Raw genomic sequence first — 23,535 nt, forward strand, 5'->3', positions numbered from 1 at the left:
GATTCAAGGTCATATGCTAGTCTGTTCTAGATCCATGCTTTTAAACTTCTAACTAGTACTCAATGTACGCCTCACGCCGCCTTTTTTATCATTTTTCCCTTTTAAAAGTATTCATTAAAAAAAAAAAATCAGTCCTCAAGGATCCAGAACATTTGAAGTTTTAACAAGTAGACTAAGCTGTACTTCAGAACGCTTTCTTTCCCCCCCTCTTTCTCCCTCCCTTGACTCTTCTAAGCCTTGGGTTTGAGAAGGCCCCCAGGCCAAACAAAATACTGTCCCACCAGCGCGCTCTCGAAGTAGCCGCTGGAGGCCCCGCCCCCCGAGCGCGCGCCGCCGTGGCACGTCCGCGCGCTCCCGCCTCTCCGCGCGCGTCCCCCTGTTGCCCGGTGCGCGCGCAGCGGCGCTCGCTCCCGCCGGGGCAGGGCGGCCGCGGAGCAGCGAGAGAACCCTGTGGCCGTGACCGCGGGCGGGCCCGTGATCCGGAGCCGGCCGTACGGGGCCGGAGCCCGCGGCTGGGGGAGGCGCGCGGAAAGAGCCGGGCGCGAGGCCGCCGCCAGGGTCGGGGCCGCGCTGAGGAGGCTGAGGAGGCGCTGAGGAGACTGACGAGGCACTGAGGAGTCGCTGAGGAGACGCTGAGGAGGCTGACGAGGCGCTGAGGAGACTGAGGAGGCGCTGAGGAGACTGACGAAGCTGAGGAGGCTGAGGAGAAAATCCCCGCGCGCCTGCCCGCCGCCGCCGCCGCCCGGCCTCCCGCGCCCGCCCGCCCGCCGCCGCCTCCTCGGTGCGGTTCCTCCAGGTTCGAGCGGCGGCCGCTGAGGAACCCTCCGCCGGCGAACAAAGAGGAGGCCGGCAGGGCGGGGGCGTCTGCGGCGAGCATGGCGGACCGCAGCCTGGAAGGCATGGCTCTCCCGCTGGAGGTGAGGGCCCGGCTGGCCGAGCTGGAGCTGGAGCTGTCGGAAGGTAACAGCAGCCCCCCCCTCAGCCCCGCGCCCCGGCCGGGTCCGGACACCTCTTCTCTGCCGCGCGCTCGGGGCCCCGCGGGTCGGGCCGCGCTGTCACCCCGGGGAGGACGCGCGCGCGGGGACTGGGGGGCGGCGGGGCCCTGGCCCCGAGAGGTGGCCCCGGAGCGGGTGCATGGGTGTGCGTGTGCTTGTGTGTGCGCGTTCTTGCTCGCGTGTGAGCGTTTGTGTGTGTGTGTGTGTATGTGTGAGTGTGTGTGTGTGTGTGTGTGTGTGTGTAGGTCTGAGTGTGTGTGTGCGCGCGCGTGTGCTTGCCGCGGCCCCCGCCCTCCAGGCTCAGCTGGCGCGGTGCAGCGGCGTTGCCCCCTGCGCGCTGCGGCTGGGCCCGGGGCGCCGGGCTAGGAAGCCGGCTTAGAGCAACCTTTGGGGCCGCTGGGGAATGGCCTTGGTGGGGATGTGCGCTCTGCCCTAATGGAGAGGCGGGAGAGGCGCCGCGTCCTTGATGCAGCTGCACCACCACCACCACCACCAGCAGCAGCAGCAGCAGCAGGAGCAGCAGCAGCAGCAGGAGCAGCAGCAGCAGCAGCGCGCTGCCACCACGCTCCATGCTTGGGGACGGCCTCCGAATGGCCTGATTTTAATGCGAAACTTGTCAGTGGACTTCGGGATTGGCTCCCTCCGAGGCTGCAGGCACACGGTCCTGTCAGCGGGAGGAAGATAGTAGTACTATTGTTCGGGCGTGTTGTGTGATGTGCAGGTTGAGTTAGAGCCGTAAAACCTCCCCCCTCAGGCCAGGTTGGGTGCCTCATTCCCGCCGCGTTGGAAAGAGGTACTGAGAATTTGCGACTGCCCTGTTGCGTGATTTCATGGTGTGTTTTATACGGTTTCGTCTTTGCTCTTCATGGTGGACATCATGTGCTTAATGGTCATACGTTTCAGCTCGGGTTTTGTGGGTCCCCCCCCACTAAAGTTCCAAAATGTGTTTAATAATAAATATTTAGCAGTCATCCCACTCATTCAGAGAAGGCTACGATATAATGGTGTGGGGATAGGCTGTCTCCTCTTGAATTAGTACTTGGAGTAGTTTAGCATGGTGAACTTTTTTTTTTCTTTCTTGTAACGGTTTGTGAGGCCCAGCAGCCAGAACGTAAATTCATCCGAGCCAACTTTCATCATCGGGGAGGAGCTGGTGTTGACTTTGTGTTTTCCCTTTTAACACTTTCAGGGTGGAGAAGGAAATAAACGTGGTGGCTGCGGTGTTGCTTGTGTTATCAAAGCCTCATAGACTGAACATTTTCTTCTATTTCAAATTTGGGATTCTGTAAGGTGTTTTGGGGGCCGGTCGTGGGAAACTCCAATGGAAGGAAAAAGATAATGTGTCTCAGCCTCTATGCTCCCTTGTCTCTGTTCTGACCAGCTAGGGATGATGAGACCATCACTCTTTCCCGAGAGGGTCCACAGGCAGAAAATCCAGGGCTGGGTTCAACAGGGAACAGTCTTTAGATTGGAACGGGCAGATGAAGTGTGCATTCTGTACAGACAGTTTAAACCCTATAAAGTAGCTATGAAGAAACATTCTTGAGTTTTGTCAACGTTCAGCTAGACTCTCTTCCTCATTTTACCAGCTCTAGTTTATCTTCTGCACCTGTTGTATTGACAGCATCCCCTCCCATCACGTTCTGACTCCGAAGCAAGCACTTCTGCTATGCCTGCATTGTATTAATGTGATGGGTCTGTACCCATACTTGAAAAGTGAGAAGCCATCTCAGCTCACCAGCATTGAGCCCTTTCTGCAGGATCCCTCTCTCCCTGCCTACCAGGAAGTCGATTCATATTTACTTTTCCCGGGAACACATATCCTGCCCTTCCATTGTTGAGAGTATCTGTTTGTTTTGTTTTGTTTTTGGTGACAGCAGTCACCTGTTATCGTCATTCACCCTGGAAGAGTGAATGTTAACTTCTGGTTGTTCAGAGAAGTATGGAAAACCACTTTAGATGAAATGTAATTAGCCTAACTCCCGGTGAGCACCTTGTGTCTGGATAGAACTTAAAGGATTTAATGAGTTTCTTGGTGAATAGGTGTGTGCAGAGGAGTGTGTATGTATATTTTCATTTTCTATATAAGCTATGTTAAGACCTGACCAAAACTTAAGAATTTTAAAAAATCAAAGCCTGTGTCACTTTGTTCAGCCTCTGCCATTTCCTGCTCACACCACTCACACCATCTATTAGCTGTTTCATCTTTGACTTTATTGTGAAGTGTGGCTTTGGAGTTGTGATTTACAAAAAGTTGTTTGAAATTTCATGTCTTGTAACCAAAAGGAGTGTTCACCTGGAAGAGATGAATCAACTTGTTTTCTAGTATTGCCATTTGGGGTCTGTACCATCTACTGGGTGCTGATATGTGTGTGTGTGTGTGTGTGTGTGTGTGTGTGTATGCTGTTTTTATTTGATTGGGTTATTATTTGTTTGATAAGGAGTTATGCATTGATGTTTTGGTTGCATTTTTTTTTTAAAACCTTCCTGCTTTGTTGTGTCTTCCCTTTTCCTGGCCTGGCATTGCCCAGTGCTTCCTTCTCCGAAAGCAGCTAAGTTTTTGTAGGAGGTGTAGTGTGCAGCCTCTCGTATTGATTCAGATAGTCTTGGATCTACATTTGTGGAGACATTCACTGGTGTGGGGCTAGGGATCCTGGATCCTATGGAGACACCTGACTTTGAATATGAGCTGGGGGAGAAGTCATGTCAGAGCTAGCACTTGTAGTAATCTTGGTGGGGCCTTTTTCATACTCATAATTCTTAGATTATTTTTCTTCCTTACAAAAATAACAAACCAAAACCCAAAAACCAAATCCCTCTCTTCTTGCCTTTTGGTAATCACACATTTTTTTTTCCTTTTTGGCTTTAAAGGACCAAGACATAATTTTATTAATATGTGATTAAACATTATTTGACATAAAGAGAAAAGTTTATACAGTACCACCAAGCAAATTAGAGGAGGAAACAGGAAAAAGAAATCATTTCTTGACAGCCTTTTGGCTAAGATCAAGTGTAAAAAAATTACCCAATTTAGTTGTTGAGTGATATGTTAGTAGGTTTCTTTGTTAATTGGTCACTTGTTTCCTGGACTATACCTGTACTTCATTGGACTTAGAAGAGCTATAAAAGAAGGGCCTTCCTACTCTTTCATTTTAGCTTATTTTGATACAGTGTCTCATGTAGTCCAGGCTGGACTTCAATTCCCTGTGTAACCAAGGAAGACTTGGAATTTCTGCTCTTCCTGTTTCTTCCTCCCCAGTGCTGAGATTACATGCATGTACCACCATGCTCAGTTTATATGGTGTTGGAGATGGAACCTGTGGCTTCAAACTTGTTAAGTAAGTGCCCTACCAACTGACCCATGTCCCCATGTTTTGTTTGTTTGTTTTATAATAAGATGGCATCTCATTGTGTTGCTCTGACTAGTTGATCTTACATGGTTTTTATCCATTCTCCTGCCTCAGTGTCCCTCCCTAGTAGCTAGGATTGTAGGTATGCACTATTATGCCAGATTAGAGTTTAGAGTTAACTTCTTCAAGAAAACTGCCTTAAGATATAGCCTGTAAAGTTATCTAGCTTTTATAGAAGGGAAGGCATATATATATATATATATATATTGCTTAAACTTTGTTGCTTTTAAATTGTTAGCATGTCACATCCCTAATATCTTTGTAACTTTCTCTAATGGGAGTTGTTTAGTTTATGCTCTGCTTTTTTTTCTAGACCTTAAAATTTTTTTTTTTAAATTTTATTGATTTGTATTGAGCTCTACTTTTTTTCTCTGCTTCCCTCCCTGCCTCTCCCCTTCCCTTCAACCCTCTCCCAAGGTCCCCATGCTCCCAATTTACTCAGGAGATCTTGTCTTTTTATACTTCCCATGCAGATTAGATCCATGTATGTCTCTCTTAGGGTTCTCATTGTTGTCTAGGTTCTCTGGGATTGTGATTTGTGGGCTGGTTTTCTTTGCTTTATGTTTAAAGACCACTTATGAGTGAGTACATGTGATAATTGTCCTTCTGGGTCTGGGTTATCTCACTCAAAATGATGTTTTCCAGCTCTATCCATTTTCTTGCAAAATTCAAGATGTCATTATTTTTTTTTTCTGCTCTGTAGTATTTCACTGTGTAAATGTACCACATTTTCCTTATCCATTCTTTGGTTGAGGGACATTTAGGTTGTTTCCAGGTTTTGGCTATGACAAACAATGCTGCTATGAACATAGCTGAGCACATGTCCTTGTGGCACGATTGAGCATCCTTTGGATAGATACCCAAAAGTGGTATTACTGGGTCTTGAGGAAGTTTGTTTCCTAATTTTCTGAGAAATCGCCACACTGACATTCAAAGGGGCCATACCAGCTTGCATTCCCACCAGCAATGCAGGAGTGTTCCCTTTTCCCATAACCTCTCCAGCATAAGTTGTTATGCTCTGCTTTATTAACACACCAGATTACTTCAACTATTACTTATGCTCCAAAATAGAGTCCTATTCAAGCATTTCTTCAGTACATGAAAGTGCTCTAGGAAATTGGTGAAAAGCCTGCTTGAATGTCAGGTCTTTCTGTATTGGTCAAGGAATCAATACTATTTTGTTTTTAATCTACTCAAGTAGGCCCCATGCAACTTGTTCACTGCTGTCACCGAAGAGTGGGCTCTGAAAGCAGTTGCTATCTAAAGGTTTGGGAGTGGCATTTTCCTATTGGAATAACATGACACACATTTTATTCTAGGTCCAAATTCTGTCCCCTACCCTTCTCCCTAGTTCCTGAGCCTTGCTTGTGTGTCCTGTTGCTACAGAACAAGGAAGACATTTCTGTACAGCTTCTGTGCTTGCTATGACCACTTTTGTGAGTCTGCAAGGAAGAGACTTCTGGCATCTCTAATGCTGTTCAAACTTTGTGAACCTTTTCATTGGAAAGAAGCAAAGCAAAATAAAACAAAAGTTTCTGTTGGAAAACAAGTGTGTAGAAGCATGTTTTCTTCCAGAATCATTCTGTCTCTTTGCTTGTCCACCTGTACACACATGAATATGATCCGTAAAAGTAGAAGGGAGGACTGCTTGTAGGGAGAGAAGTGATACCAGTGAGGGGATAGAAGGGGCATAGTAAGCATGGCATAATGGGCGAACATGTCGTAAAACCTACTACATTGTATACTTGAATAAAAAACAAAGATGTTGGTGATAGCATTGTTTTTTAGTGTAGGGTTTTAAGTGGGTGGGCTTGACTTTTAACAGTTCTTCACAGTTGGGTTTGAATGTTCTTAATGAATAATTCTAGATGTCAGATTTAGCTAGGGAGGTTAACACATACACATGTACACACACACACACACACACACACACACACACACACACCCCTGTAAGATTGCTTCTAGTAAGATATTTGCAGTGCCATGGTCATACTCCTTAGATCTGACTTTATGAGGTGAAGGCTTAACAGTGTGTCTATTTTGCTTCAAGTGGGTCCTGCTAGTTTTATATTCCTCTTATGGTTTGGAGCCTTAGATGCTGTTGGATGTTATGAGTCACTTTTTGCCTTCCTCCTCCCAGCCTCTTCCAAATGGGTTGTCTCTTTATTTAGAACTGTTTTTTTTTTTTTTTTAAATAAAGCAGTGATTTATGGGATGAGTTGTAGTATTCTTCTGAATGGCAAAGAATGTATTGAATAATCTTAGTTTTGATGTCACACATATCAACTGACTCACCTGTTCAAATCCTAGTTATATTATAAGATCATTTCTAGTTCTTTTTGGGGAAAAAAGCACCTTGAAAAGCAAATTCCTGGTTGCACGGTTGCAGTTACTGACTTACTTTTGCACATTAATATTTTTTCTTGGAAGGAGGACATTTCCTTCCTTCCTTTCTTTCTTCCTTCCTTTTTTTCTTCTTCTTCCTCCTCCTCCTCTTCGTCCTCCTTTTTTTTGTAAGGTAGATGATATCTTTTGTTTCATTCCCCCTCCCCCTTCCCTTTTCCCTTTATGTGTTCTACTTTTAAGATATCTGACTTTAATTTTCCTTCTTTTGTGATTTTTTTTTGTGTTTGTGTTATGCAAAGGTTACTCCCTGTTGTCAGTGCTCTGTTATTTTTTGCTGTGGGTCAAAATCTTGTCACATCTCAAGAAGTAATTGCATCCATTTGTTCTTGATGATGATAAATAGCTTTCTTAAAGAGGAGACTCTAATTGGGAATCCCAGCTGGTGGGGGGTAGTGGTGGTGGCAGAGCTAGAAGTCAGCATGCCAGAGGAATGACTAAAGTCATCTTAGCATACATATCCTGTGTATCCTTTTCTTTTCTTCAGCATCTAGTCGGGAAAGGAAGTAGGGAAATGCTGTGATATGAGTTGTAAAACTGAGTTGAAATTATTAGTCTTTTTTGATGTGTGTGTGTATGTGAGGGTCACAGTTTTGTTTCATTTTTGTTGGATATCTTGGGTATTAACATGAGCTCTCTGTGTGGTGTGAACTATGAATTGAGATAGTTCTTTATGGAAGTGCTTTGGATAATAGATATAAAATCAGAAGAAAGGAAAGAAGGACGAGAAGGATGGAGGGAAGCTATTTTGCTAAGCATGTAGGGATTCTATGATTAATGTGGACTGAGTAGACTTTTTTTTTTCTTCAGGGTTGAAGACTTTAAATCATTTCTTGATTATTAGCTTGGGAAATGGTTCCTGTGAAAATCTTTTCTTCTGAAAAGACTGGAGACTATGAGCCTGGCCTAAATCAATTCTAAGAGTACCAGAGAGGGAGATTCCTTACATATGCTTTCCATGGATCTTTGTTTTTTAAAAGACTGAATTCTCTGGTTAGTCTGTTACATATTTGTGGACTTACTTATTTGAGACCTAATAGAACACTAAAATTGTAAAACAGAAACTTTTCTGTGTAAACTTAACACTTTTCCTCATTGGAGTAGATGTACAATTGTTCAAGTTTCAACCTTATACTACTTTGTTGTTTGATTTTTAGTCACTGGGCTGATATTTTAGTTTAGCTGATTCTTCCTTATTGGTGTTTGGTTGAGTCTTAGCTTTTTGCCGCTTTCTTTTTTCTATAATGTAAATGTAGGTATTTGATTGATCATTTCACAAGATTTAAATCTAATCCCAGGGCTGGAGAGATGGCTCAGAGGTTAAGAGCATTGCCTGCTCTTCCAAAGGTCCTGAGTTCAATTCCCAGCAACCACATGGTGGCTTAAATCTAATCCCAAAGGAAGGAGTTGTATCTAGTTTTATGATTGTCAGTTTGGGAGGATCGTGGCAACCTAGCCTCTTTCCTGAAAAAAATGTCAAACCATAATGAACATGTAGCTAGTTGCTTTTGGGAGCCTTGTGATTCCCTTTGGGTTGGCTAGTGAAACAGAATCAGAGCTGAAAGTCATCAGTAGGTCCTGTTCTTTTTGGTGTTCTGAGCATATTGTGGGATGAATATGAAGGAAACAGAACCTTTATCCTCTAGGACAGTGTCTTCAGGTTCTGCTAAACACTCATGTATTGATGGGGTGGCTCAGAGACAGTTGAATATTCAGAGCTGCTTTAGTCATACCAGCCTCAGGTTGAACCTTCATATGGTTTGGGTTCATATGGATTGACTTCTCATCTGGATACTTATTTTTGTATAAAGAGTAGCCATCCCACTTGGTGTGCAGTTTGTAAAACAGAACTGTGGAGACATGGGAGATACAGCCAGCCCAGCCTTTCCTCAGTTAGTCTATTTAAATCATTCATTCCATTCAGCCTGTCTTCACTCTCAGGTCATGGTGGATCTGTTCCTGGCTTATCCTTGCCTTGTGATGGAACCACATTTGTTGACTGTCACTCCAAGGAAAAATGGGAACATTTATTTTGTATACTTCTTTTACACAGTTTACTTTCTTGCCAAACTAAACTCTGCTTCCCTATAGAGAGGAAAGTAGAAGGCTTTCCTCAATCTTTTAAAGGAATGAAAATGGAAAAGTAATGGGGTTACTAAATCTTATTGAGAGACTCAGTATTGAAATTACAGATATACTAACAAAGTGTAACTTATATTAAGTCTTGCATTAAAAAATATCAAAGACCTGATGTTGCATACCTGTAGTTCCAGCTACTCAGGAGACTGAGAGTTTGGGACCAGCTTGGGGAACATTTCAGAGTAGTAACAATAACAATAGTGGTAATAATTATAACCATAATAATGTCAAGATGTCAAATACATCTAAGAGTGGTTGTAAAACTGATATTCTCAGAGAAGAGGAACAAGAATCTTTTAGTTGGCCAAATGCTACAGAAGTCTTGGTTCACCTAAGAGCCATTTGTATGAAAAGATTGGGTTGTGGAGATTTAAAGCACCAAGATCCATTTAACTTTTGGTGAGCTTTTGATTTCTTTGGATTGTTTTTTTTTTTTTTTGTTTTTTTTTTTTGTTTTTTCTGGGGGGAGGCTTTTCAAGACAGGGTTTCTCTCTGTAGCCCTGGCTGTCCTGTAACTCTGTAGAACAGGTTGACCTTGAACTCAGAAATCTACTCACCTCTGCCTCCTGAGTGCTGGGATTAAAGTTTGATTTCTTATGTGGAGGGGTTTGTGCTAGGACCGTCAGAGTTTTCAGGATTGAACTGGATACTGGGTACTGGAGATGCATGGGCAGTCTAGTTACCTGGAAACCACATGGGTAGGTGACATGTGAAGCCTTCAGTCACTTGGTTGAGGCCAGTTAGCTCCCAAGATTGCAGCCTGGAGCCTTATTCTCTTCTAATGTTGATCTGCCGTGGTACAGGCAGGATCTTGTTGTAATGGTGTAGCTCGGTCTTCATGTGCTGAATACCTGTGCTTGGTCATGGAGATCTATATTTTGCAGTCTTTGGGCTTTGAGCACTGTTTAGATTTTTTTCTGCATACTTATTTTTCTTACCCACTCTCTCATAAGCTTTTTCTTTTAAAATAAAAACCCTGAGATAGACTTTGAAGTCTACCCCCCTCCCAGTGAATTTAATGGTGTTCCAGAAATCATGGTTTCAATTATGTATAACTACCTATTTAAAAAGAAACAAAGTAATGAGGTGGAATTGCCATTTCAAGGTACTTTATTCTGGATTCTTAAGTGAATGTTATCAGTCTCTGAAAACATGTTCCAGTCTTATTTTCCTTAGAGGACGTAATGGTTGGTTCAAAGCTGTTGAGATTTAGTAATACATAGTAATCTTTAAGGACTTATGTAAGCAAGGGGGCAATTTCATTGAAGGCAAGCCTTTGAAATACACATAGTGGTATCAGCGCTGCAGGGTTGAAATTTCATTACTAGTTACTTTTTATACCAGTGATTACAATTTCAGTGCTGTGTTATATAGGGAATTTCTAGAAAAAAAAAAGACTTGTTTTTCACTTTTTTGTTTATTAACTCAGATGACCATAGTCTTATTTGCAAATGTCTGGGCTCCCACCCATGAATCACAACATTGATATGGGCCCAATCAGAAACAGTGCTTTGGGTTATTTTGCTATTGCTGATTATAATTTTTCCCACATAGTTACCTTCAATTAATGAGAAAAAAAGCAGAATCTGCTTTTCTTTGGCTCATTGTAAACAATGATATTTTTATTTTGATTTTTGATTTTATATAATCAAAGGGCTTGCTAGTATTTTAGATTTTCTTAAACCTCTTATTATTAAGAAGAGAAAGAGGCTAGTGAGTTCCTGTACTCTTCCGGTAATAGTTTGAATGTCTTCAACTTCCCTTTTTGTGTCTCCTTTTCTATTTCTCTTCCAGTAATCCTCTTTAGTTCTGGTCCTGGATATGCCCCCTGGCCCGTGTGTGTGTGTGTGTGTGTGTGTGTGTGTGTGTGTGTGTGTATCTATATAGGACAGAGGTTGACATCAGCTGTCTTGCTCTTCATTATATTTATTGAGGCAAGGTCTCAGTATAGAGAATGAGATAGAGAACTTCAAATGGTTGGAACACATGCTAGAATCTGTTGTTTCCTGAAAGCTTTTCAGTGAAAGTGTACACTATGAAAGTTCAAAGCAGCTTACCTACAATTATTGTCAAAGTTGGGTATCTAGCTTTTGCCTGTCACTTGGCCTAGGGAAGCTTAATGGTCATCCTGGGTAATTGATGGAGGGCCAAGCCCTGGCAATATATTCCAATCAAGTAACAAGTCCATGAGGAGAACTCAGTTTTTCATTCTACTTGGCTGTGATGGGTAGAGGCATACGCTGTGTGTTTTTGGTAGCTCTCAGCCTCTAGAACCTTATTTAAAATCTAATTCATGACTAGGGATGTAGCTCGGTTGGTAGAGTTCTTGCCTAGCATGCATGAAGCTACGAGTTAGATTCCTAGCACCATAAACCAGATATAGTGGTATGTGCCTGTAATCCCAGCACTTGGAAAGTGGAGGCAGGATGATCAGAAGCTCAAGATCAGCGTGAGATACATAGGATCCTGTCTCAATATATAAAGCTGTACACAATGTTTGTGATCTTAAGGATGGATAAAGTGTGTCTGATGTGATGTGTAGTTCTTTACATTTTCTCTATGCTTGAAAATTTTGCATGTTTTTCATAGAAGATATAGAAAAATGTAATTCCTTGGGATTAACTCTTCTCTATAGTGTAGTTTAAGAATCAGAAGGCTGGATGTGACAGAGGTTCATTAGATTTTGTTTTTCTTTCTTCCTTTCTTCCTTCCTTCCTTCCGTCCATCCGTCCGTCCGTCCTTCCTTCCTTCCTTCTTTCCTTCCTTCCTTTCTTTTTGTTAAGAAAATGCTTCTCATTCTTGGCTATGTTGTTGGGGAAAAATTTTAAATGAGGTTCCAAGAATCACCTCTTCCCTACAGGAAAAGAATGACCTCCACTGAAGCTTCCTTTATCTCAGCCAGAATGATTATGTCATATTAAAGCAGCTACCAATCACTTATGATGCAATCAATGTTTAGCTCTTTCATATTGAGTGCTTTGATTTCATGGTAAGTGCCTATTCAGTTTAATAGTGATCTTCAGTACTTGCAGGGTTTGGACCATAGTTAACAGACATGGGAGCACAGCTTCCTACCTTGAACTACAGTACAAGTAGGAGTTGATGGTGTATAATTGAAATTTCGGTAGATTGTTTTGTTTTTGTTTTTAGTAATTTCTGGGCAAAAGAAATCTTCTTGCATCAGGCTCCTGAGTAGAGTAGCTGGGACTACAGGTAGATGCTTCTTGCTATTTTGCCTGGTAGCTGTAACTTCTAAATCAAATGTTATTAATTCCTAGTATGAGTTCTTATCTCTGTCCATGTGGCATAGTTCTATCTTTGTCATCATTTACTGATTGTTTACTATATGCAGAACACCAAATTAACTGTCTTGCATATACTATTTTACTTTTTTTTACACTTAAAATCCAAATGTTATGCCTATTTTATGAAGAGGAAAATGTGTTCCGAGAGCTGATGTTAGTTTAAAGTCATGTGACTGAGCTTCAGATTAGACTCTGGGGAGTTTGGCCTCAGCCATTGCTTAAGTGTTCCTGTTACCTCATGTTTGGATTCAGCTTTACCTTTTCCCTGTTTGAAGTAGGTCAAGCACATCTAAAGGAGGAAAGAGAATTACCTTTTATTTTGTTGCTACCCTGGGAATGAAACCAGAACTATGAGCATTCTAGGCAAACACTTTACCATTGAGTTACATCCCAGCCCAAGGTAACCACTGTTTTAAAAGATAAATTTCATTGTATATGTGGTAGTTTTTGGTTTTTATATATTTACTTTCCTATACCCTAAATGGTTTACTTTTCTATATCGGTAGAATAATTAATTTAATTACCAGCTATCTCTTGTATCTATGAAGGATATTTTAGGAAAATGCAGTCTCATAAAGGTACTGTACTTCCAAAGCTATAATTTGCTGAATAAAATTGTCAGGATTATTGCTTTTTAGTTTTGCTGTTTTTATTTTTAGTTCTTGAGAGGAAGCTATTTAGAGATTATGTATAATTGTGAAAATAACCAAATGATTAGAGAATCTTGTTAGATTATTATATTTACATATAACATATATCTTTGTTTTCCTTAAATGAAAATTATTTAAAACTTTCTTTTTGATTAGTTAATTTTGCATGTGCTTATGATGTGTGTGCAGGAGTTAATAACATGATGTGTGTAGCAGTTATGGAACAACTTTTGAGAGTTAATTCATTCTATCCACCTTGTTTTTTTTAAGATTACATCTTGTTTATTTATTAATTTTGGTATGTGTGTATGCACATGTGCTATGTATGGCTTGCGTGTGGAGGTTAGAGAACAACTTGTGGGAGTCAGTTCTCCTTTTCCATCATGTAGGTTCTGTGGATTACTCAAGTCATCAGGTAAGTGCCTTTACCTGCTGAGCTAACTTGCAGAACTCCTTCAAAACTGTTGAGGCAGAGTGTGTTTATTGTTTCTGCTTAGCATTTTCCAAGTTAGCTAGTCCATGAGCTGCTAGTGAGTTTCTTGTTATCAGTTCTCATTTTGCTGTAAGAATGCTGGGATTATAGATGCATGCCTTCCCATGTGGTTTTTTTACTTGGGTCTGAGGGATTGAACTCAACCACTGAGCCATCTCCCATATACATAAATAAAAATTCTTAATCTGAAAAAACATTAACAGAAAGGATCATGTTTAACGTAGCTAAGATTACCTACAGACTGAGGGTAGATGTTAAATAAAGGCATTTCCCCCTTTTCTCATCCAGAAACATGTCCATCTCAACATTAATAGAGCTGAATATGCTACTATCAGGAACCCTTTAAGATTGTCCCGGCTATGTTAAATAAATAAATGCCAAAACAAGATCATTTTTTAATACTTGTATACATCAGAGTTTTCTTGTAGGGAGTAGTGTAAATGCATGTTTCCTAGATATTGGAAAGAACATGGCAAGTTTAAATATAAAACATAAAATATTGTGTCTTCAAATAATTTTTGCATATTTAAGAATCCGCCTGTTCTCTAAGCTATAAAGCCATTCACTTTTGTTTTAGATGGTGGTTATCAGAATCCAACAAAACAAGATAATGTTTAAGTGTTTAAAATCTAAAGCTTCCCTTATCTACATAATAACCCAGTCTTAAAGATGCAATTTGGCTTTTAGTTGATTATATTAAGTTTATTACAGATGACTGAATCATTATACTACATTGTGAATTAATTTTACTTTTCATCTTGTCTTCATACTGTAGAGGGGTTCTAGAATATCTGCTGGGGTCAGATGAAAGTGTTGATGTGACTGCTAACTATTGGTTTCTCTAGGAAGATAACTGGAGTTATGTATTTAATTTATTGTTGTTATACATGTGTGCATGTTTGTATATGTACCTGCATATATATGTACATTTATGTATGTTGAGGCCAGTGGTTGATATCAGGTGTTTTCCTTGATTGCTCTTTACCTTAAGTTTTGAGACAGGGTCTCTTACTAACCTAGAGCTCACTGATTTGGCTAGGCTGGTTGGCCAGCAAGCTCCAGGGATCCTCTGTCTCTGTCACCTCAGCACTGGGATTACAGGCATGCACTGCCATGCCTGGCTTTAGACATGAGTGCTGTGGATTCAGGCCTTCTGGCAAACTGTTAACTATCTGAGCCATCTCTTTAGTCTCTTAATTTCAGTTGTGCCTTTACTGGCTTCATTCTTGGGGCATCTCTTTCTTCCACATATTTACACTTCTTCCTCTCTTTCATTTTCTCTTTTGTTATCTTTTTGACTCACAGACTCTCAGTTTGTAGTGGAATGTTGTTGTAATTCTTTGATAATATGTGCAGCAGACCTTTTAAGCGAGGTACTGTTAAATAAACCTATCATCTAGTTTGTTGAATATTTCTGGAAAATTAATCTTTTTTTGTGGAGTTTGGCTGACCATTCTCTGACCAATCCATTTCTTTCCTAAGTCTTTATGCTGACATTCATCGAGCCTGTCTCTACCCTGGTTGTCTGTAGAACAGTGAAAACACAGTTCTATAGGGAAAAACCCACATGTTGCCTTACAGGCACTGTCCCTCTGGCATCTGAGTGCTGGTTACTTAGTTCCTACAGATCTTCTTGGTCTCTGGGGGTACTGCACTCCAAAATAAGTGTGGATTGTCATGGTGATTCTAATTATTAATTGCTGTAGAGACCATAATAAAGGCAGTTGATTCTGAAGATCAACTAAACACTATGATATCAATTTGCATGTTAGATGACTCTTTATTTTTTTGAAAAAAAAAAAAAAAAAAGCAAATCGCATTTGTCATACTCTGAAAACTCAGCTTACAGTTTATACTCTTCTCTGTTTTAGATTTAAATTTCAGCAGTTTTCTACAGGAGATATTTGCTTACAGGGTAATTGTGTTGGTGATAAAAATGGTCTCTGGGGATTTGTATCAGTGGATTTGTGTTGGTGTACAAAAGAGTTCCACAATAGCCCAGAATGGAGTATAACTAAGATAAGTATACCTGGGGATAAACTCACTGAAAGAGTAGCAATCCACAGTCCTTTGCATGCACTGTGAACTAGAACTGAATCCAGCAGCCAAGAGATGGGTGCACCCTTGTCTACATTTATAGTACATGAGACCACTCCCAGAGTGGATTGGCATCTTAAAGGCTATTGGCTGAAGGAGTTCCCACAATATCTCCCTTTTTATCTAAATAAGAGAGCTCTAAGCCTAATACAAAACAATATACAGTAAGAACAAATACCAGTTATTTTCCAGGTAAAATAAGAGGCAAAAACATACATAAAGATTAGAATTACAACCAGCATGAACAACATCAAACAAGAAACATATGCTAAATGTTTCAATAATTATCCTATCCTAAGAAGTCAAAGTCTTTTATTAAAAATGGCTTGGCTAAGTCATGAGAGGAAAGTAACCATGACTATCTAGTCTTCAACCCCATCAAAGACCTGAGAAGGGAAATAATATTACTTGAGTAAACAGGAAGTGCAGTTAAGCAACTTCTAAAAGGTTGAAATGACAGAGACAACCAGGTACCTGGGTAATCACCCAAAGTCTCATTTGCAACGTTGGGGCAACCAACTTTGGCAAAGGCCTAAAGTAACTGACAGATCATTTTCAGAGGCAGAAAAATTTGAAAAACCATCTTACCCTGTCTTGGGAAGACTTGGCAGTCTTTTTGCTTGCATCCTGCTTGTCCAGTCTGGATACTGTGCATTTTGTCAGTGGTCAAGGCAATGGCAGTTCTTTGCCCAAAGGCCAGTTTTGCCAAGAACAAAATAATCTCCAAGTGGAGTGTCTTTGGTGCCCAACATTCTCTTGGGAATAGATCCATGCTGCCAGGAGCAATCATGTCTTTGTCAATAGAATCCTAGGTTATTTAGATACCATCGTCTACAGTTCTTTGAAGTGACTGAAGATATTATATCCTTCTGGGGTCTTTGATGGAGTTGAAGACAGATAGTTATAGTTTTCCTTAGTTATGATAAAAGATAAGTTAGATATGAAACTTTAGACTCACAAAGAAATATTGTAACTGTAATTCTTGCTTGATACCTATTTTGTTATATGTAATTTTATTATGTTAAAGTTAAAACCTTCTTTTTTATTTAGACAGAAAAGGGAAGATGATGTGGGATGTCCTTCTGTATATGTGTTGCTTTTACTGGTTAATGAATAAAGCTGTTTTGGCCTATGGCAGGACAGAATATAGCCAGTCTGTAAGAGATATATAGAGAGACTAGGCAGAGTCAACGAGATGCCATGTAGCTGCTGAAGGAGAAAGACACAGGTGCTGGTACCTTACTGGTAGGCCACAGCCTTGTGCCAATTCATAGATGAATAGAAATGGGTTAACTCAAAATTAAGAGTTAGTTAAAAAGAAGCCTGAGATAATAGGCTAAACAGTGTTGTAAGTAATATAGTTTTTGTGTGATTATCGGGTCTGAGCAGTTGGGAAACAAACGAGCAGTCTCCATCTACAGATTTGCTATATTATTTGTGGTTTGTTATTTATTAAATACCAAACACAGTAGTCTTTTCAATAGCTGAACATAGTCTTGCATGTTGATGTGTACTTGGATGGAAGTGTGTGTGTGTGTGTGTGTTTTTACATGCACTCACATGTGTTTATATCTAATTTGTGACCAAATCCATTTCAGAGATTGCCTCTGCCATTTGAGAGCTCTTGAAATATTTCTTTGCTTTAAGCATCCATTTCTTTAGCAGTTTTTACAGTGAAACTGAATATTAGCCATTATGAGAGTGGTAGGTGACAGCCTGGTTTACGATCTAGAAGGAGCTGAAAAGTAGCATGTGGGAAGTTCAGGACAGATCTAAAAACAAGTGAGTGTGCCTAATGGATTGCCTTGGCAAAGAGTGAGTGCTATTGAGTTTAGAGGAGTGAACAGAGATGTCTTGAGGACCAATTGGCCAGGTGCTAGGGAGTTAGAGGATAAGATGCTAGGAGACTAGGCACTAGGGGTGCTGAGAACCAGGTGCTGGGAGCTTGGAGGGTGTACTAAAGGGGTCAAGTGCTGGGCACTGGGTAGGGCAGTTGAGAGGGGAGGCACTAGGGAGCTAGTAGTATTGGAGGAGCAGATGCTAAGTGTTGGTGGGGGCTGTTAGGTACTGAGGAGCTAGCAGGGATGGGGTACAGACACTGGGGAATTTTGGGGTCTGTAGAGTGTCTAAACCAACTTAGGCTGATGCTGACCAGAGATACTGGTGTCTGAAGTCTGTAAGGCTGTCACTTTCTTTCTCCCCCCTCTCTCCCCCCCCCCCTCTCTCTCTTTCTTTCTTTTCAGCATCCCCCTAGTTTTCACCCAGTCAGGTAGTGGAGGAGGTTCAAGGTTTAAGGTTGCAAGGTACTAACAGATCTACTAAAAGATGCCATTGGTCCTGCATATGTTCTTTTTTTCTTTTCGAAAGATATGTACATGATTTGGGGCATTATTTTGTTTTTATATGAATGTTTATCTTGCCTGTTTTCTCTTCAGCCTCTACCTATCCCTGCTTTAGCACCTAACCTCCCTAGTACAGTGTCCACCAGCACAGGGTTGCAGTGTGAGAGTTGTGTAACTTTCAACATTGGTTTTAGGCAGAAAATTCAACTCTTTGAATAATGGAGTTGAACTTTGAGAGCTTCAGTAGCAACACCTACTAGTTGGTCTCTTTATACCCTGTCCAGCTGGCTGCCCCAGTGCAGACCCTCCTTCTTTATAAGTGATATGAACTCTGTATGGAGTAAATCATTAATGGAAACTCAGATGACCCCATGCTTCAGTACTTTAGGTGTGCATGTTTTGTATGTGTGTTGGGTTGTATATTTTATGTGCATGCATTATGTATATTATACAAGTTTGTGTTGTGCTGTGACTGTGTTCTGTGGAATATATGTGAGTTATATTTGTATCATGTGTTATATTGCATGTAGACTGGTATTTTTTGTGTTGTATGAGTTGTGTGTTACATATGAGTTATGGATGTTAGGCTTTACATAAGAGTGTGTTGTCTGGATATGCTGTGTGTCTGTGAGAAAGAAAAGTGAGTCCAATATATAAACTAAAACTAAAATTCTTCCAAGAGTCATGCCTTCTAGATCTTTCTGAGCCAGTAAGTGAGTCCTGATTAGTCAGAAGGCAGCAAGGTTCTTCATCAACTTTCCACCTCAGGAGGTTTTATATAGCTAGATAGCTAGGTCCTAGATTCTTTTGTTTGTTTTGAGACAAAGTAGCTTGTCACCCAAGCTAGCATCAAACTTCTCTGTAGCTGAGAATGACATTTGAACTTCTGATCTTACCGCTTCTGCTTCCAGAGTACTGAAATAACAGGCATGTACCAACACATCTGGCTCTTCAGTATTAAATTCTGAGTTCAGCATAGGTTTTGTCTTTGTGTTATCTTCACACACACAATGGAACATTGGGTGTGCATCCTCTTTGTGAGTGTGTATTTTCAGAGTTATTTAACACAATTTAAAATTATACATGTATGTGTTTATCTGGGTATGGGTATGTTCATGTGAGTGCAGGTGCTCAAAGAGGCCAGAAGAGGGTGTTGGGTCCCCTGGATCTGAATTTACAGGAGGTTATAAGCCATCTGACATGGGTGTTGGGAACTGAACTTGGTCCTCTGCAAATGCTTTATGCAATGTTACTGCTGAGCCATCTCTCCAGCCCATTTGTTTGTTTGATTTTTTGAGACAAGTCAGGTAGCACAGGCTTGTCTCAATCTCGACATAGCTGAAATTGGTCTTGTGTGCCACCATGCCTAGTATTCCTCAGCTATTTTTAAGGACCTTTCTTTCTTCTCTGTCCTCTGATCCCAGATCTTACTTTGGATTTACCAGAAAATACAGTGGTCATCTTCGCCTACCCCAAAAGCAATGACTGGTAACTCTGAAGAGTTTTTCTCTTGATAGCCCCCAACCAATTACAGTGAAAGGAAAGGGGTATGTTTAATGTTAGAGAAAATAATAGTCTTATACTTAGAACAAATTGAGGCAATCAGGCAGTCACAGTTCTTCCTAAGGAATGGGCTCCAAGGGAGCCCTTTCTGAATAGGGATACCTTCATACCTTATTTTCTATGTTCAATATCTGTCTTTACCACCCCTCACCTCTCCTTTGGCCCCTTAGCCTATTGTGGTGTAATGGTTGGTACATTAGATAATTTTTATTGCTCTGTGGAATGTTTAAGCCTTTAATTGTCTAGACTGTGACTCTCTCTCTCTCTCTCTCTCTCTCTCTCTCTCTCTCTCTGTGTGTGTGTGTGTGTGTGTGTGTGTATGTGTGTATGTGTTTAAATCAAGACCAGAAACAATATTATATTTTGTCTGGCTGCTTTCTTGTTAGAGTGCACTATGTCTTGGATTTTAAGTTCAACTTTTTCTAGGTAAGAATGATAGTGTTTCTTTTAGAGGGTGTTGCTGTTAATTTACTTTATTAGTAGGAAATTGGGGGTCGTATCAGTCTCCTCAAGACCAGATTTGTTTCAGATGATTTGGCCTTGGCATGGACAAGGAGGAGCTATAGGTGTGTACTTGGCCAGATACCTGCTACACATAACAATGCCTTGCTTTGTCAAACATGTTAACTTTTTAAATAATGAGATAACTAAATCTGGGAAGCTTCTTATAGGAGAACTCTGGGTATATTTTACTCCTCTTCTTTAAAAATAAGTGCTTGCAGATGTATAAAAGAGAATCTGTCACCTCTTAATAGTGGTCATCTTTTAGGGATAATATTTGACATGTTTCCATATTTTAGTTTTTAAAACAAGAAGTTTTACACTCCAGTATTAAAAGTTGTGATTTATAATAGCTTCTGAAACAATCCTGGAAGTTTTGGCAATGTAAACGAAAACCATGGTTGGTCATTCCAAGTTTGGGAGTTAATTGGAGCCAAGCCTTTTGCTTGTCTTCTCATGAATGTCCTTTGTTTTGATATTCGTTTGAGGCCTTTTCCCGAGGCCTGTGACATGGGGGAGTATACTTTATTGGCCAGGGCAACATGCCTGCTGGGGGCTGCTTTAGAGTAGTTTCTGGGAAGCTACCTACCTCTGTCCTTGCGGATCTTTCAGAACTGAGATTTCAGCCACACTAAACTGAGCATCTTCCAACATGTCTTTGAGTTCATGTTCAGGCATTAGCTGGCTCTTCCTCTGTGTGTGGCCAGCTGTCCTTTCTGCATTCTAGCAGTCAGATCTTTTCTTTGTTGCCACCACTGCCATTGAAGGCTCAATACAATGAGCAAATACTGCAGTGGCAGGCTGATGTCATTAACACAGTCTCAGTTTTTTTCTTACATGTAGTGCAGAAACCTGGCCATTTACTACAGTCACCCAAAGCTCCAATTCGTGGTTTCTTCTTCCCCAACACAAATCTCCAGTATTCAATCTTAGGTGATTCTAGTGTAGCTGACTAGTCTTCAGGAGCTAGTGGTTATTTTTCTCATCTGGTCTATAATATATTCATAACAGAGTGTCAAAGAATGAGGCAGGACAGTTCTGATTTTTGTCTTGCTTCTGCTACTTTCTACCTCTGCGAACTTGGATGAACCATACCATTGTTTTCTCATAGATATTATCAGCATTTTGGCTTTGAAATAGGAGTCCTTTGCCTTCTTTTTGCTTTTCAAATAGGCAAGCTATGCATAAATTTGGAAAAAAAACCACTAAAACACAGAATTATGTATGTAATATGGATTGTTAGTATTTGGCATAAAATCACCCTTCTTTCCAACAATGCAAAGGAGAGGGAGGGGCTTTCACATTGTGGTGAAGATGTAGATTTTACAAAACTTGTGTTGAAAAAAACCCAGAAGAACCCAGGAAAAACCTAGAGAAAACCTAAGAGGTTCCAAACAATACAAACTGTTGTTTTTTTTGAAACATTGTCATTTGTGACATATTTAGTTCATTTCATATTTTGTTTCATTACAGTATCATGTAATTACTAGCTATTTTCCATGCGAGGTAATATCACTATAACCCTTTTATTAGGCAACAAAATTATTTACTTCTCTTTTTGTAAATGCTAGCCCAAACAGTAAGTAGTACTAATAATACTAGATACAGTTATTGAAATGAGTAATGAAGTAAAGGGCATCAATTTATAACAATAAAACATAGTTAAAGCGTGTCTGTGTTTTATAAGTATCTTAACATAAAATAAAAAAGACCCAAAATCACACATACATATAAAACACATATTAAGAATACCAGTGTTGTGGAAATATTCTGCTTATTTTCTGTTTATTTGGGCAATCTAAACCTTTACTTTGTAGTTTCTCTCTTAAGATGAACTCCACTAGTATTTTTTTTTGTTGTTGTTGTTCTTCACTAGCCTTAGGGTAAAGAGTACAGTGCTAGATGGATGGCTATGGGACTTACTGATCAGAATTCAACATAGTTTCTTGTTAGGTGACAATTAACATTCTCTAGTAGCAAAGATTTTAATGTACTTTTTTGAGTTTCATTGCTATAGAATTCCTCCAGGGAAAGGATCACTGTAACTCTCTGTCTTCTTGCTATTTATTGTGAGTTATCATGTGTTATGTTAGAAGTTGTAATTCCTTTTTTCTTTGATATTCATAGATTTCCTGTAACTTCAGGTAAATTACATTAAACATCAGTTTTGGAATAAAAATTTGTTTCTATTTTGGAATTAATAGTATAAATGATTTGGATACATAGATTTTTTTTTTTTTTTTGGTTTTTTCGAGACAGTTTCCCTGTGGCTTTGGAGCCTGTCCTGGAACCAGGCTGGCCTCAAATTCACAGAGATCCATCTGCCTCTGCCTCCCGAGTGCTGGGATTAAAGGCGTGCGCCACCACCGCCCAGCTCATAGATTTTAAAAATTCATGATCTTATAACTCTAACATGGTACTAGTGTATTTTATTTCCTTCATGGCATTTAAATTGTCTACAAAGATAACATTGGTGAACAATGTTAATACTGTCTAGTTTATAGTTTTACATGCCTTATTTTATTGGCAGATCCTTTAAGCATATGAAGCAGGTAACGTTAGAAAGAAAAAATAAAAAGCAGAGCTTGATGTTGGATGTCTTGCTTGAGTCCCATTGGTGTGGACCTGAAGCCTAAACCCACCTTAGGGTTACTGATTCCACAGAGCAGTGGGTTTGATCAGAAATTCTCAGAATTTCAGTAGCCCACCCAAAACTTTTTAAGTGAAAATAAAACTGTGGGTTCATATGTTGCTTCTTACAGAGATTTGTCTGTTGCAAGACACTGTACTTTGCAAAATATATAAGCAAAAGTTATATATAGACTTTTAGTGACTTTGTAGAAGGCATAAAAATCCTTCAAATCGGGCTGGAGAGATGGCTCAGCCGTTAAGGGCATTGCCTGCACTTCCAAAGGTCCTGAGTTCAATTTCCGGCAACCACATGGTGGCTCACAACCATGAGGTCTCGTGCCCTCCTCTGACCTACAGGCATACACGCAGACAGAATATTGTATACATAATAAATAATAAATATATAATAATAAATAAATATTTAAAAAATTCTTCAAGGAACTAGCTGGGGGCATCCTTCAGCTAGTTCCTTGGGCAGCTGAGGAGAGGGAGCCATAAATGTCCAGATCCTATTGCCATACTCATGAATATCTTGCATATCACCATAGAACCTTCACCTGGCGTTGGATGGAGAAAATGACAGAGCCCCACATTGGAGCACCGGACTGAGCTCCCAAGGACCTGATGAGGAGCAAAAGGAGGGAGATCATGAGCAAGGAAGTCAGGACCGTGAGGGGTGCATTCACCCATTGAGACAGTGGGACAGAACTAACGGGAGACCACCAAGTCCAGTTGGAATGGGACTGATGGAACAGGCGACCAAACCAGACTCTCTGAATGTAGCTGACGGTGGAGGAGGACTGAGAAACCAAGGACAACGGCAATGGGCTTGGACTCTTCAGCATGGACGGGCTCACTGTGAGCCTTGTCAGCTTGGTTGCTCACCTTCCTGGACTTAGGGGGAGTTGGGAGGACCTTGGACTTAACATAGTGAAGGGAACCCTGGTGGCTCTTTGACCTGGAGAGGGAGGGAGTGGGGGTATGGGTGGAAAGGAGGGGAGGGAAG

The 23,535-nt window shown here is 40.7% G+C and overlaps 1 protein-coding gene across 4 annotated transcripts in view; it reads left to right on the top strand.

Annotated features, from left to right (window-relative positions):
• Positions 1–798: 798 nt before the first annotated feature.
• The window catches only part of Dip2c (disco interacting protein 2 homolog C), a 373,272-nt gene continuing 350,535 nt past the window's right edge, over positions 799–23,535 (top strand). For all 4 annotated transcript variants that reach the window (XM_038334504.1, XM_038334505.1, XM_038334506.1 and 1 more), the window contains exon 1: positions 799–960. In XM_038334504.1, coding sequence (XP_038190432.1) covers positions 876–960 — 85 coding nt within the window. In that variant the 5' untranslated portion in view covers positions 799–875. The remainder of the gene's footprint in view (positions 961–23,535) is intronic.

Source organism: Arvicola amphibius, chromosome 6, assembly GCF_903992535.2.
Source record: "Arvicola amphibius chromosome 6, mArvAmp1.2, whole genome shotgun sequence".
Taxonomy (NCBI): domain Eukaryota; kingdom Metazoa; phylum Chordata; class Mammalia; order Rodentia; family Cricetidae; genus Arvicola; species Arvicola amphibius.